At 39.4% G+C, this 13,227-nt stretch overlaps 1 protein-coding gene across 2 annotated transcripts; it reads left to right on the top strand.

Annotated features, from left to right (window-relative positions):
* Nucleotides 1-1,362: 1,362 nt before the first annotated feature.
* Nucleotides 1,363-12,956, top strand: ap1s1 (adaptor related protein complex 1 subunit sigma 1). Of its 2 annotated transcripts, XM_084917411.1 has the most exons (6): nucleotides 1,363-1,564; nucleotides 2,823-2,965; nucleotides 4,131-4,309; nucleotides 7,755-7,863; nucleotides 9,144-9,281; nucleotides 9,721-12,956. In XM_084917411.1, exons 3-6 carry the CDS (start codon nucleotides 4,131-4,133, stop codon nucleotides 9,766-9,768), a joined length of 474 nt encoding a protein of 157 aa, XP_084773537.1. In that variant the 5' UTR covers nucleotides 1,363-1,564; nucleotides 2,823-2,965; the 3' UTR covers nucleotides 9,769-12,956. The 2 variants fall into 2 exon arrangements, with proteins under 2 accessions (XP_084773537.1, XP_084773529.1); XM_084917403.1 differs by lacking the exon at nucleotides 2,823-2,965.
* The last annotated feature ends 271 nt before the right edge of the window (nucleotides 12,957-13,227 follow it).

Genomic DNA, 13,227 nt, shown 5'->3' with positions numbered 1-13,227 from the left:
GGTCCTAGCACAGAACCATGTGGAACTCAATCTGGTCTTTAAGTCTGACATCATTAGCTGTTTTGGGGTCCAAACTCCGCTTCAGGTCCCAAACTCAAATGAACACTGCGGCATCACTGAGAGGAGGAGCCTGGGATCGAACCACCAACCTTCCGGTTAGTATCTGACCTGCTCTACCAACTGAGCACAAGTCCCTAAAAAGCCACCCTGCTTTTTAGGGGTGCTGAAGTTCAGAATAAATAGAACAAGATTTTAAAATTTTAACATTTTAAAAACACAACAGCCTTATTAAACGCAGAGTAGTTTTGACCCAGAAGCAGGGTTCATCCCGTCATCACTTAAAGACTGGATAATTAAACTTAGTGTGTAAAGAGGACTCTCCATTTACATGAAAAAAAAAACAAAAAAACGGAGTCTATTAGACAGATATCATGCAAAGCCCTACAGTGCCATACTTTAAAACCTATGGCATGCTCTAATCTCTGTAATAAAATACTGTGGTCAACAGTATCAACGATGGACTGAGGTCTTGCAGAACAAGCACAGAGATGAGTCCACTGTCAGAGGCCATATAGGAAAGGATCTGTAACCTTCACTAAAGCTGTTTCTGTGCTGTGATGAGCTCTGAAACCTGACTGAAACTCTTTTAATAGACCATTCCTCTGCAGATGATCTGTTAGCTGTTTGACAACTCTTTCAAGAATTTTTGAGATAAAAGTAATGCTGGAGAGTGGTCAATAATTACATAAGACAGCTGGGTCAAGTTACTGCTTTTTAAGTAATAGTTTAATGATTGCCACCTTAATTGCACATAGCCTATTAATAGAGATAGATGATCATATTTAAGATTAAAGCATTTACTAATTGTAATAGTTTGAGCAGTTGGTAAGAATGGGTAATGGGGTCTAATGGACACGTTGATGACCTGGAGGAAGCGATTACTAAAGTTATTTCAGATTCAGATTAGTTGAAGTGAAAGAGTCTAAATAAATATAAATGACATTTAAAGTAGCTTAAAATAATGATATGTCTATGGCTTTGAGTATTTGTTCTTCAATAGATAAAATTTCATTTATTTTTTTTTAATTAATGAAGTTAAAGGAATGCTTGACTCAGCAGAGCTCTGACTTTTTGTAAGCATGGCTACAATGCTGAAGAGAAACCTGGGTTTTTTCGGTGTTTAATGAATGATGATGATGGAAAATCCTACCGTTACGGAGATTCTCTTTTTTTTTCTTTACCAGGGACTCAGTGTCCGCAGTTACACACGGTGAGGATGTAACACTAAACTTGATACACTTTAAGATCATTCGAACCCTCCGGAAGTGAGACGAAATCATAAACGTCACGTTAGACGTGCCGGAGTGCGCATGCTCCTCGGATGTGGAAGTGCTTTGGCAGAAGCAACGGTCGGAGAAGGGTTTGCGCTTATTACCAGCGCAGTAGTTGAGCACCTCACACGGGAATGAACTTTCGGCATTAGTTCGGGTGTACGTCTGAGTGGGCAACGAGGGAGTAGCGTCCGTTTGTAACGTGACACAAACGTTAAAAATCCCACAGAATGGTAAGTTATTACGTCTCACTTGCCTGGAAAAGTGTACGTGGAGGGTATGCTACGCTAATGCTATCAAGGTGTATGATTCCAGGAAGTCACCACCTGCGGTAACTACACCTGGCTTCTGTCAGCATAGCCTTGCAAGCTAACAGGCCAGCATAACCTGTGAAACTTAATGCTTCTTACGCTGTATATAGCTTGTGCAGCTTGTGATCTGTGTGATGTTAGTCAGACTTTAGCATGACAGATAAGGGACAAACTAGTGTGACTGCCCTTGTTGCAGGTAATTAGTTTATCTTTAGGTTTTAGTTATCGTCAGCAACGGAGGTGATGCCGTGCTTCCTACTTTCTGCCAGCCTAGGGTTACAACATAAAGTAATGAAATAGGTTTCATTATGTGGCTAACTTTCTGCTTAACCTCAGCTCAGTTGTTTTTGAAACTCTGCGTGGCCAAACCATGTGGCCGAATGATGTGACTGACACTGGTGATGTTAATATTACCTGCCATAGCATTCATCTTTTATGAAACCATACCTCCCACACTCATCCCTGCCAAATAGACTGTAGACTGGTAACAGGCACATGTAAGTAAACATAATTAGTAAGTGATACGGGGGATTAGTATTGCCAAATCTGCAAAGTTTTAAAATAGCTGTAATACACATTACAGCTTAAGTTTATATCAGTGGTTTCATTATGTGAATGAAGTGTTATGTATATGGGTTTGTTTTAAATGCAGTATAAGACGTCTATGTGTGTAGGTAATATCAAACCAAAATATTATAGACATTTGATGTCAGTTCCTCCCTTTCCTTTGCCAGTATGGAGTGGGGAAACAGCATAGGATGATGAGATGAAACACTCGCCACATATCGACCGTGGCTCAGGGGGTTGGGAAGCGTATCTGTAACCGGAAGGTCGCCGGTTCGATCCCCGGGCTCTCTGTCCTGGTCGTTGTGTCCTTGGGCAAGACACTTTACCCTACCGCCTACTGGTGATGGCCAGGGGGCCGATGGCGCGATATGGCAGCCTCGCTTCTGTCAGTCTGTCCCAGCTGTGGCTACAACTGTAGCTGCCTCCACCAGTGTGTGAATGTGAGAGTGAATGAATAGTGGAATTGTAAGCGCCTTGAAAAGCGCTATATAAATGCAATCCATTATTATTATACAACCGCAATGTAAATTTGTCATGGCCATTATGTTATTATAGACTTTCATATCCATTCCATCCATCCATCCATCCATTTGCTTCTGCTTATCCTTTTCAGGGTCGCGGGGGGTGCTGAAGCCTATCCCAGCTGACTTCACAAAGAATATTTAAAGATTGTCATCCTAGTGCAAGTCTTTAGTGACCAAATCCATTATTTATTTTGGTTTTAGTCCTAATTTGGTCTTCCAGCACCTGAAAAAGGTAACTGACTCTTCAACTGCTAAATGCTCCACTTTGTTCACCTTCTACTTTTGAACTGCCAGTTTTCAGTAGTGTACTTGGGACGTATCAGAGAGATATTGCATTAACAACTGAGGGATTTGGAGGGCGTGGGATAAGTAGACTGGAATTTAAATAACCTATTACAGAAAGCCATGAGGTTGTTTTATTTATTTGTTTTTTTGGTTGGTTTGACTGGATCACTGTAACATAAAATCATTTTAAAATGGCTATTTTATAATGCTGGCTTATCTCCCTATGTGTTTCATTGTGACACTCCCTTGGACCAAGTAGATATGGGATGATGATCTAATATAGACACCAAGTGGAGATTAGAACTTTTTTTTTTTAATTGTGATTTGAGAAAACAATTTGGCATGCTATTCTCTTTTTTTGCAGTATATGTCGACTGAAATGTTTACCACAAGTTAAAGTCTCACAAAATGTCATAGAGTTGATTTTTGAGTGCAGCACATCTCAGTCCAAGCATCTATTCTGCTGGATTTCAAACATGGTGCAGTTCTTTGTTATTTGAGCAGACAGGAGCCGCCGTGTGCTCTAAAAGATGTGCACTGTTGACATGGTTTCATTTCTAAAGACTCACAGTGCACACTGAGGTTTATTTGTCACCAAGGATGTGATTCTCTTGGGCTGACTTAAGATTTGAACCTGAACTAAACCAGACCACATTGCAAAATGTTGATACCATACCATTGATTCCTACCATATGATGGCATCTGCCTCTATTAATATGGGGCCCTCCTATTTATGCTCTTTATCATAATGGTGCAACACTTGAGCAGCCGCACTGATTATTTTATTGGAGCTGAAATAATTTTGACCATATTTAACTCTTAATGACGTCCCTGTATTTCTTTGCTTTTGGGAATTGAAAGAGCATTTGAACACAGAAATTGTTAATGATGTCAGACTTGATAATAATGTTTACAAAAAGAGCAAATGATAAAAAACTGTGATGAAGTGACTCATAATTGGGCACAAGAATGCAGTTAACAGGAAAAGTTCCTTTACTGGGCCAGTAATTCTAATTGTCACATTTATGTATTGACATGTACCTACACATTGAATACATGTTCTCATATATGCTGTACTGTCTTTTTGGGGGGTGTTCTATTTTTGCATGTAGATGCGCTTCATGCTGCTGTTCAGCCGGCAGGGCAAGCTGCGACTGCAGAAGTGGTACACAGCCACAGCTGAGCGTGACAAGAAGAAGATGGTCAGGGAGCTGATGCAGATAGTGTTGGCTCGCAAACCAAAGATGTGCAGTTTTCTAGAATGGCGCGACCTCAAGATTGTCTATAAAAGGTAAAAGTGCCATGAGCAGTCCTGCATTTTGTACTCATCACATCATCACGTGCTTCTTGTGGTACTTTCTTTACACTATTTTCATCTTTTCTAATTATAACGTTACTGACAGTTGTTTCTAGAGTACATATTTACAGTTTCATTTTTGTAGCTAACTCGTGCTATGAACTGCTGTTGATTTATCAGTAATTATCAAGAAACTGTAAAGAAATGCACTAGTGCTTTTATACATTTAGGCAGTAGCCTTTATTGTTTAGAAATTTTTAAAAGAAATGTTAGTAACACAGTATTAAACATGTAAAAAGGATGAGATGTGGCAGTGCTTTGTCTCCAAGAAAGAAACAGTAGGAAGGAAAATTACATATTTGTCCGTATTTGAGTATTTCATTAAAATTAATGTCTGTTGGAAAGAGAAGCTGCTTTCATATAGATGGGGACGATAGGCCCACGTCCACCACAGTGGTACATGATCTTTCACTGCCAGCCCAGCCCCCACTGGTGGAACAAGTAGATGAACTATAAGTCTGCATTGGCAAATTAGGTGAACTACTGCCTTTGAGCTCTAACTACAGAGAACCTAACCATGGCCTCATACATCCGGTGATCAGTGGAGGAATATGGGTGGCCCTGATCACCAGGGCCATGGGCTGGATTTGCATTGCCTTAACTGCCAGGAGCTCTTAGCATCAGGGCAAGTTACTACAAATCTGGCCTGCTTACCTTGACATCCCTGGTCGGAGAAACACATCTTAAGGACTTAAACCAGCTGTACCTAAGGAAAACAACTTGGTTTAGAAGATGCAACATGTCTTTCTGTTGAATGTTACATTATTAGGTTTTTATGAGTCATTTGAAATTTGAAGAAGCCCTACACATTTCATACTTCTATAGTAACAAATATAGTGACACAGTGGCCTCTCCTACTTCCCACTATGGCCAGCCACATCAGCTGGCTTTGCCACACCTAGTAGAGTTAATGGCTGAGTCCACAGTGTTGACACAACAAGCTTTAGAACATTTGCTTTTCTGCGTCAGAGCTTTGGAAGGCATCAAACTTATTACCAGACTTCCTCATGACATGCATGCCAGTTCCAGAGGAAATTCATCTACTGAAGATAAAAAAAATCTCTGTTAAATCTCAAGCCAGCCCTTTGCAGGCTGGCTTGAGATTTAACAGACCAGACAAGTTCAGCTGCGATGAAGGGAAGGAAATTAGACCAAAGAAGCATTGTCCCTGAGACTTTGTTGCATAAAACAACAACCATCTTATGTGGTACAGAACCACCCTTGACCATCACTAAAGAACGCATGCCCTCTACAAGTATAGTCTAACACTGGACTAAATCAGTGGTGCTAAACATAAGACCAGGGGGCCAGAATCAATCCAGCAAAGACACCAATTCAGCCCACTGGAGTCTTTGGAACATGTGATGGAGGACATACATTTTTGGACTTTTAACTGTATTTTTATTTTTTTTTAAATAATAATTTCTAACAGTCTTTTTTAGTTTCTAACAGACTTCCTCTACAGCCATTCATGCTACACCAAAGTAATGCATAAACATTTAATTGACAGGAAAGTTCCTGTTTTTCACTATCTACTATGGAAATTTTCATTACCAAAAAAAATAAATTTTTCATCAATCAAAAAAACTAAAGTGATTCGTAAATACAGGACAGTCTGGGCAGTGAACTACAATTAATGTCCAAGTAAAAGTTTTGAATAAAAATTAAAAAAAAATTAAGAGTCTGGCTCCTTGGAAGCAAAATATAAAGAAAGGATGGGTGGCTTAACACAGTACTCCAAGTCTATAGGTTAGGTTAGGTATACCTTTGTTAGGTACGACTTTTTAACTACTTGTTGAATGTCATGACATTGCAGCAACCCAGTCCATGTGTTTCTGTAGACATGGTCAGCACCTCAGAATGGGGAAGAAATGTAATTTAGGTGACTGAATGTGGCATGGATGTTGCTCTGACACACACTATTCTGAGTGTTTCACAAATTGGTGATCTATTTTCTAACAACCCTCTTTAGAAATTAAAGGGAAAGTTCTGAAAAGGAGAAAATATGCAGGGAGCAGTGGTTCTTTGGGCAAAAATAACTTGTTCATTTCAGAGAAGAAGACTTCTTCTATCTGATAAAGGTTGTTGTAGCTCAGCAGGTATAGCACATTGTGCGCTAATCAGAAGGTTGGTGGTTCAATCCATGGCTGTTCCAAATACATAAATATACGTGCCAAATATCCCTGGGAAAGATACGAACCCCAAGTTGCTCTTCAATGCATCCATCTGAGTTTGAATGTGTGTGAATGTTAGGTAGAAAGCATGTACAGAGAAAAATAAGAGCTTGTGTAAATGGGTGAGCAAGACAAGTTGTATAAAACACTTTGAATGCTCAGGTAGAGTAGAAAAGAGCTATATAAGAACCAGTCCATTTACCATAGTACCAACATAACCCTGCATTACAGCCAAAGTATGCAAAAGACAAGATGGCAGCAGCAGACCACACTGGGTGCCATTCCTTTGTATGTGCTCACCAAAATAGGGAAATAGAATATTGGAAGACGATTGTGTGGTCTGTTGAGCTTCAGTTTCTTATCCGACGTTTGGATGAGAGAGTATTTTTCCTGACCCCGTCCAACCCTTATGCTCACATTGTGCCCATCCTGTGATGACAGCTTTCCCCAGTCACCTGGTTTGTTGAACATGACAATGAGTTCACTATACTCACATCGTCCCCACTGTCACCAGATATTAATTCAATAGAACACCTTTGGGATATTGATATAATAATGAGATATTGATGTGTTAATAACCAAAACGCAAGCACGACTTGGAGGTTACAACACAACTTGGCAAACAATGAATTTAAAAAAGAAAGCAGAATTAAGGATTTAATAATTTAGCCCACTTACCGTGGACAAATTACAAAATCAGGCAAGTCAACAAGATCAGGGGGATAAGTGACTGATTAAAACACAGATGCTACTTCATAGGTCAGCACCCAAACACAGGTTATTGGACTGAAAGAACTCTGCACGCTTGCTCTGTGCTGTCTGGCAGCCCTACACAGGTATGGTAAACTGTCATACTTCGACTGTATGTACATTTTTTTTTTTTTTTTTTTTTTTTTTTGTTCTTCGTTTTTCTTTCTTTTTTAAAATCTGTGATGAATTTTGAGGCAAAAAGTCTTAACTGGATCTCACAGCAGGCAGTCTGCGGCCTTGTTGGTTTGTTTGTTAACTTGAGAACGAGGCAACATTGGGTTTTCAAATTGATACCATAGGTGAATCTACTCAATATATTTGAGTTTCAATCTCAGTGGCCTTAACATAAAGGTCAGAGGTTAAGTTTTCTGCAAATCTAGTGAATGCGATAACTTGAGAACAAGGCAATGTAGGATTTTAAAATTGTTTCTACTTTTGTGTATATTGTCTTGCAGGTATGCCAGCCTTTATTTCTGTTGTGCCATTGAAGAGCAAGACAATGAGCTGATCACACTTGAAGTTATACACCGTTTCGTAGAGTTGCTGGATAAATATTTTGGCAGTGTAAGTCATATGTGCATCTTAATGGGATTTTTCTGATTTGCATGTGAATTACTTTGAAGGAAGAGACTAGTTGATGGCATGTGAATCCTGTTTCCGGGTCCAAACTACTCTGCGTTTATTAAGGCTGTTGTGTTTTTGGCATGTTTTAATGCTTTGCATCTTGTTCTGTTTAATCAGAACAAGCCCCTAAAAATAGTCCATGATCACTGTCGACCTGTCTGGGTTTTCATTACTACTATTCATCTGCAACACTTTTTAAAGCTCAGTTTTAAAACCTTACCATGTAACTACAACCCAGCTGCTCACACACCAAAAATTTGAATGAGTCAGAAAAGAATCACTCTGAGGCAAATAAAGATTGGAATGGGAACATGAAGCTGAGGATCAGGAACTTAACATAACGAGTAAAATAAACTATGCAGCAGTATATTAATGACTAACCTGTGTTGTGGATATATTATATAAGGCCTAACTGAAGTTTGGTCCTTGTTTTTTCCTCTTTTTCATGCCATGCGATTGCATTTGTCTCTGGCCACGGGGTACCCTCATGTTAAATTTTATTGAAGGGAAAAACTTATATTTCATCCTCCAGCTTCACTGTGCTAATGTTTTTATATCATGCTAACCATAGCTCTGTAGCTAGTCAGCATGTAGCAAACCATTATATTCCAGCTAGCCCACCTTCAGTAACCCTGCAAAGGTCAGTGCGGTTTAGTTTTTCTGTCCTCATTTAAGTGACAGCAGTGCTGTAAGTTTGATTTTTTTTTCTGAAATCTCTCAGTCAGAGCATGGTATATTTACATGGAAACTAGCGAGCTAACTTCCTGCTAACTTCTAACTGTTGAATTTAATAAATTCTGTTTTCATGGATGCTTGGATGTTAAACTTAATTGTTACACCTGGTAAAGTAGCAACACTGATGATTTTTATTAAAGATGAAAGCATTTAGACAGTTTTTAACTCTCATTGATGCCGCAGTGATCGTTTGACATTTCGTTTGACATTTTGTCCAGGGGTAACAATAATTCTTAGTATAGCAACTTATCCTTAGTTGGTTTAAGTAAAAATGTACTCATATAATACATGCAGTCACCCTTTGAATCATTTTGTATACATTTCCTAAAATTATTATTGTCAGAAAGATAAATGTCTACTTGTTAAAATGTACTCACAATGTGAATTCAAACATAATTTTGTTTGAATTCTCCAGCGGAGAAGTTGAAAGACCATTCTGAGACTTTCCCTGGCATGGTAAAGATTGGTGTTTTGTGTATGTGTAGGTGTGTGAGCTGGACATCATCTTTAATTTTGAGAAGGCCTACTTCATTTTAGATGAGTTCCTGATGGGAGGAGAGATCCAGGACACATCTAAAAAGAGTGTCCTCAAAGCCATTGAACAAGCTGACCTACTGCAGGAGGTAAGCTGGGCTTCAGAGTTGACATGACTCAAGAAGACGATGCGTTAAAGTTAGTGACCTGTGAGTTATCACTGAAATGTCAGTCACAAGTCATGGACTGACTGTGGGACACATTTTGTTGTGTTAATGATCACCAGACTAACTTCAGTTTGGAGTTGTGCAGTTCGTACACTCTGCATATGTAAATTTGTGTCGTTTTTGTTCCTCCCTGGTCGGTGAAAAACCAGTTTTGTGTAAAAGTTTCCTTTCTGCCTGCACTCTGAGTCAGCTAGCCCTAACTGTTGCATTTTTTTTGCATATAATACAGTAATACTAATATAAATGGCATACAGTCATCTTTCTACTTATGCCTGTGAGAGGTGACAGCTCCATGCAATGTGAATGGAACAATTTGTTGTCTGTAATTTAAGTTGCGTCTTCCATTTGGTTATCTTTTCAGGAGGACGAATCACCGAGAAGTGTACTGGAGGAGATGGGCTTGGCATAGTCCACAGCAGCGTTATGGGAGAATATAGAAGGCAGGGGGTGGGTCAGTGTAGGGTAGAACATGCATCAACTTGACAGTACTGGTACTATGTATATGTGAATGGGACTGATATACACTGTTTAACTGGGGGAGAGACTCAGTTAGTGGAAGAACCTTGCAGTGCCAGGCCCTTTAGGTCTGGGTGGGTGGGTGATAATGTGCGTGTGTGTGGGTGGGGGGGGTCACTTCTATGTGGCTGCCAGAGTTGTGTGTTTATATTTTTTTTTAAGGAGTAAGGCAGAGTCCAGCTAAGAAAATAACCCACAGTGTTTACCACTGTGGGTTATATACACTTCAGCAAAGTAACATTTTGCTGAATGTTTATCACAGTATTGTGATTTTGCAGTGTGACTGGGCTATGATACAAAAACTGGTTGAGCAGGCACATTATGTCATGAAGCTTTGTCAGGTACTGACTATGGTCTCACTTGAGTAGTAAGACTGTAATAAATATTTAATATCACTACAAGTGCTACTAGTGAATTTTAAAGCATTGACGATGGTAAGTTGGGGAAAAAACACTTAATTTATACATACATTTAACAACATTTAATGTCATTCTGTTATTTAGATAATACATTCGCTCGTATGATGGCTTGTGTTCCTGCCTTGTACAGTATATTTACACCATGTTAAGAAATGCAGGCGCTACATAAAACAGTGAAGAAATTAAAAACAAAACAATTACAAGAATTAGACATTTTCTTAATTTTCTGGCTCCACTCAAATTGTTCTTGTACTAGGTAATCAATTGGTGCTGTCAAACTATGTCTGAATATATCACGTTTATTTCAGGTGTTTAATATTTTTAGATTGTATGAATACTCCTTGTTATTGGCCCATCTTTCATTGCACAACTTTGATAAACTGATAGTGAAGAATAAACCAAAGACATTTTAGAATGGCATCAGAACTGAAAAAAGATCTTATGTGCAGTGGGTACTTGTTTGGGCTGGGGTGAAATTACAAGGCAGAATTATCTAGCTTAACTATATTTTATTGTTCTGTAAATGTTTTACAAAGTTTTGTTTTCAGCGTGACATCTGTGTGAAAAACAGGCTTTTGCTGAATGAGCAGTGGGCAGTAATGGAACGGGTCATTCCAAATCAGTTGAACAAGTTGAAAAATTTCCAGGCTGATACCCCTGACAAAATTCCAGGATAATACACTTCTTAATAGATAAACTGCTAAAACGATTACAGTTTACACACACACACACACACACACACCTTGCACCAAGGCGTTAGAAACACATAGCTCCTCACACCATTCTTGAAACATTTTTGCTTTGTGGCAGCGAGGGTTATCCTGCTCAAAAAAGCCACAGCCATCAGGGATTACAATTTCAGTGAAAGGATGTACATGGTCTACAACAAGGCTTTGGTTGGCTGTACATGTCAAAGTAACATCCACATGAATGACAGGACCCAAGGTTCCCCAGCAGAACCTGGCCATTCCCAGAAAGCATGATTCCCAGACCAGGCTACCTTCTTCCATGGCACCACGGTCAATTCAGTTCCATTTCAATTAAATGGCACCAAATCACAACAGCAGTTGCATTAAGGCATTTAAGTTCTGATGCTCAAGTGCCCATTGTTGGTGTTTTTGGTGATGGATGGGTCATGAGCACCCATATTGTTCTGCTGTTATGTAGTTCCATACCCAACAAAATGCAATGCACTGTTTTTCAGTAACCTTTCAGAACCAATATTTTGGGGGCAGTTTAAGCCTACAGTACCTTGTCTGTTGGATGAGCCACACGGGCCAGCCATTGCTCCTCAGATGAACTGGTGAGCCTTGGCCGACCACGACCCTGTCACTGGTTCATCACTAGTCCTTTTCAACCACTTTTGACTACTGCACACTGAGAACACTCCATAAGAGCTGCAGTTTTGGAAATGTGCTGATCCAGTGGTCTAGCTATCACAATTTGGCTCTTGTCAGACTCACTCTAATCCTTTAAGCATGCCCATTTTTCCTGCGTCTAACTTTCAGAACCAAATGTTGGTAATATATCCAGGTACCGCAACCAGGTACCACGATAAAGAGATACTTATTTCACCTGCTGTATCACCAATTGTCACCAATTTTAAGAATAAATAGATTTCAGAAGTGCTATTGGCATTATTTCTTTTACCAGATGTTGGTAAAAGCCAATTCAGTCCACAGAGGCAAAGAATCCAACATAAATGTCCATAAATTGTGTAACAATTAGAAATGACACGAAAAAGTATTGAACACACAAATGTGCAACAAAGCATGGGAACTCATTACACCAGCTGAAATCTATCTGTAATTAGAAAGCATTCCTGCTGCCAGGTGCAGATTAACATCAGCTAATTCTCAAGTCCCAACTGATGGCCTATAAAAAGGTGTCACACAAGGAACATATTATGTTGTGTAAAACCAGTGTGCTCTGTCAAGAGCTTCGCAAGCTTGTTACAAAATATATACTGATGGCATTGGTTACAAAAGGATTTACTAAAACTGTTGAAGGTTCCAGTGCACTATGTTGGGGTGGTGAGTGGTGAAAACCAGAGTGGTGAAAACCTGCTAGTGGTTGAGCAGTTACCAGAGACTGTAAGACAAGACTGACCAACCTGTGCACTTCCTTGATTGATCATAAGAAAGCCTATGACTCAGTGCCTCACTCATGGATCCTGGGATTCCTCTGACTGTACAAGACAGGACCATAAGGAATTTGATGGGGATTTGGCGAACACTAGAGGTCAGCTTCAAGTGCAGGATTTACCAAGGAGATGTTCTGCCCCACACTACTGTTCTGCATAGGCCTGAACCCCCGTCAGCCAGATCATCAAACAGGCTGGCCAAGGACTTAAGCAATTATTAGCCACCTCCTCTACACGGATGATATCAAGCTGTATGCCAGGAGGGAAGGAGACACTGGTTCACTGATCCACACCACCAGGATCTACAGCAAATGTTGATCTTAAGGGGGCCGGACTAGTGAAACTCAATGTCACTGTAAAGAAGTTACATATTTACATAATTTCCTTAGGGATTAATAAAGTATGCTGATTCTGATTCTGAACTGTTTCTAGATGGTAAAGAAAAAGCTGCTGTGATAAATCTGTCAGCATGACTCTTTGGTTTTCAGTGTAAGAAATAAATGTGTAAAATGACAATAAGTTCTGGTAGCTCATTGCTCAGACTCCATTTTTTTTTAATATATGTATATATATGTTTAGTTGTTTTTTCATTCAGTTGTTTTTGCTTAATTATTTTGTGTAGTATGAAGCGTTTTTATCAGTGGGGAAAGCTGTAAAACTTATGCAACTAAAGTTTAGGGTAACAAATTTTGCTTGTTTGTGGTGAGCAACAGATCAAACAGGGTAAGAATTATAAATGGCTTGAAGCATGTATTCCGGCCTGTGAGACTTTTCTATTCATTGTTTTCAG

Source organism: Perissodus microlepis, chromosome 3 (assembly GCF_051167445.1).
Source record: "Perissodus microlepis isolate ML-2025 ecotype Zambia chromosome 3, ASM5116744v1, whole genome shotgun sequence".
Classification (NCBI taxonomy): domain Eukaryota; kingdom Metazoa; phylum Chordata; class Actinopteri; order Cichliformes; family Cichlidae; genus Perissodus; species Perissodus microlepis.
Note: the sequence above shows the minus strand (reverse complement) of the source record. Positions and strands in the feature narration are given on the sequence as shown.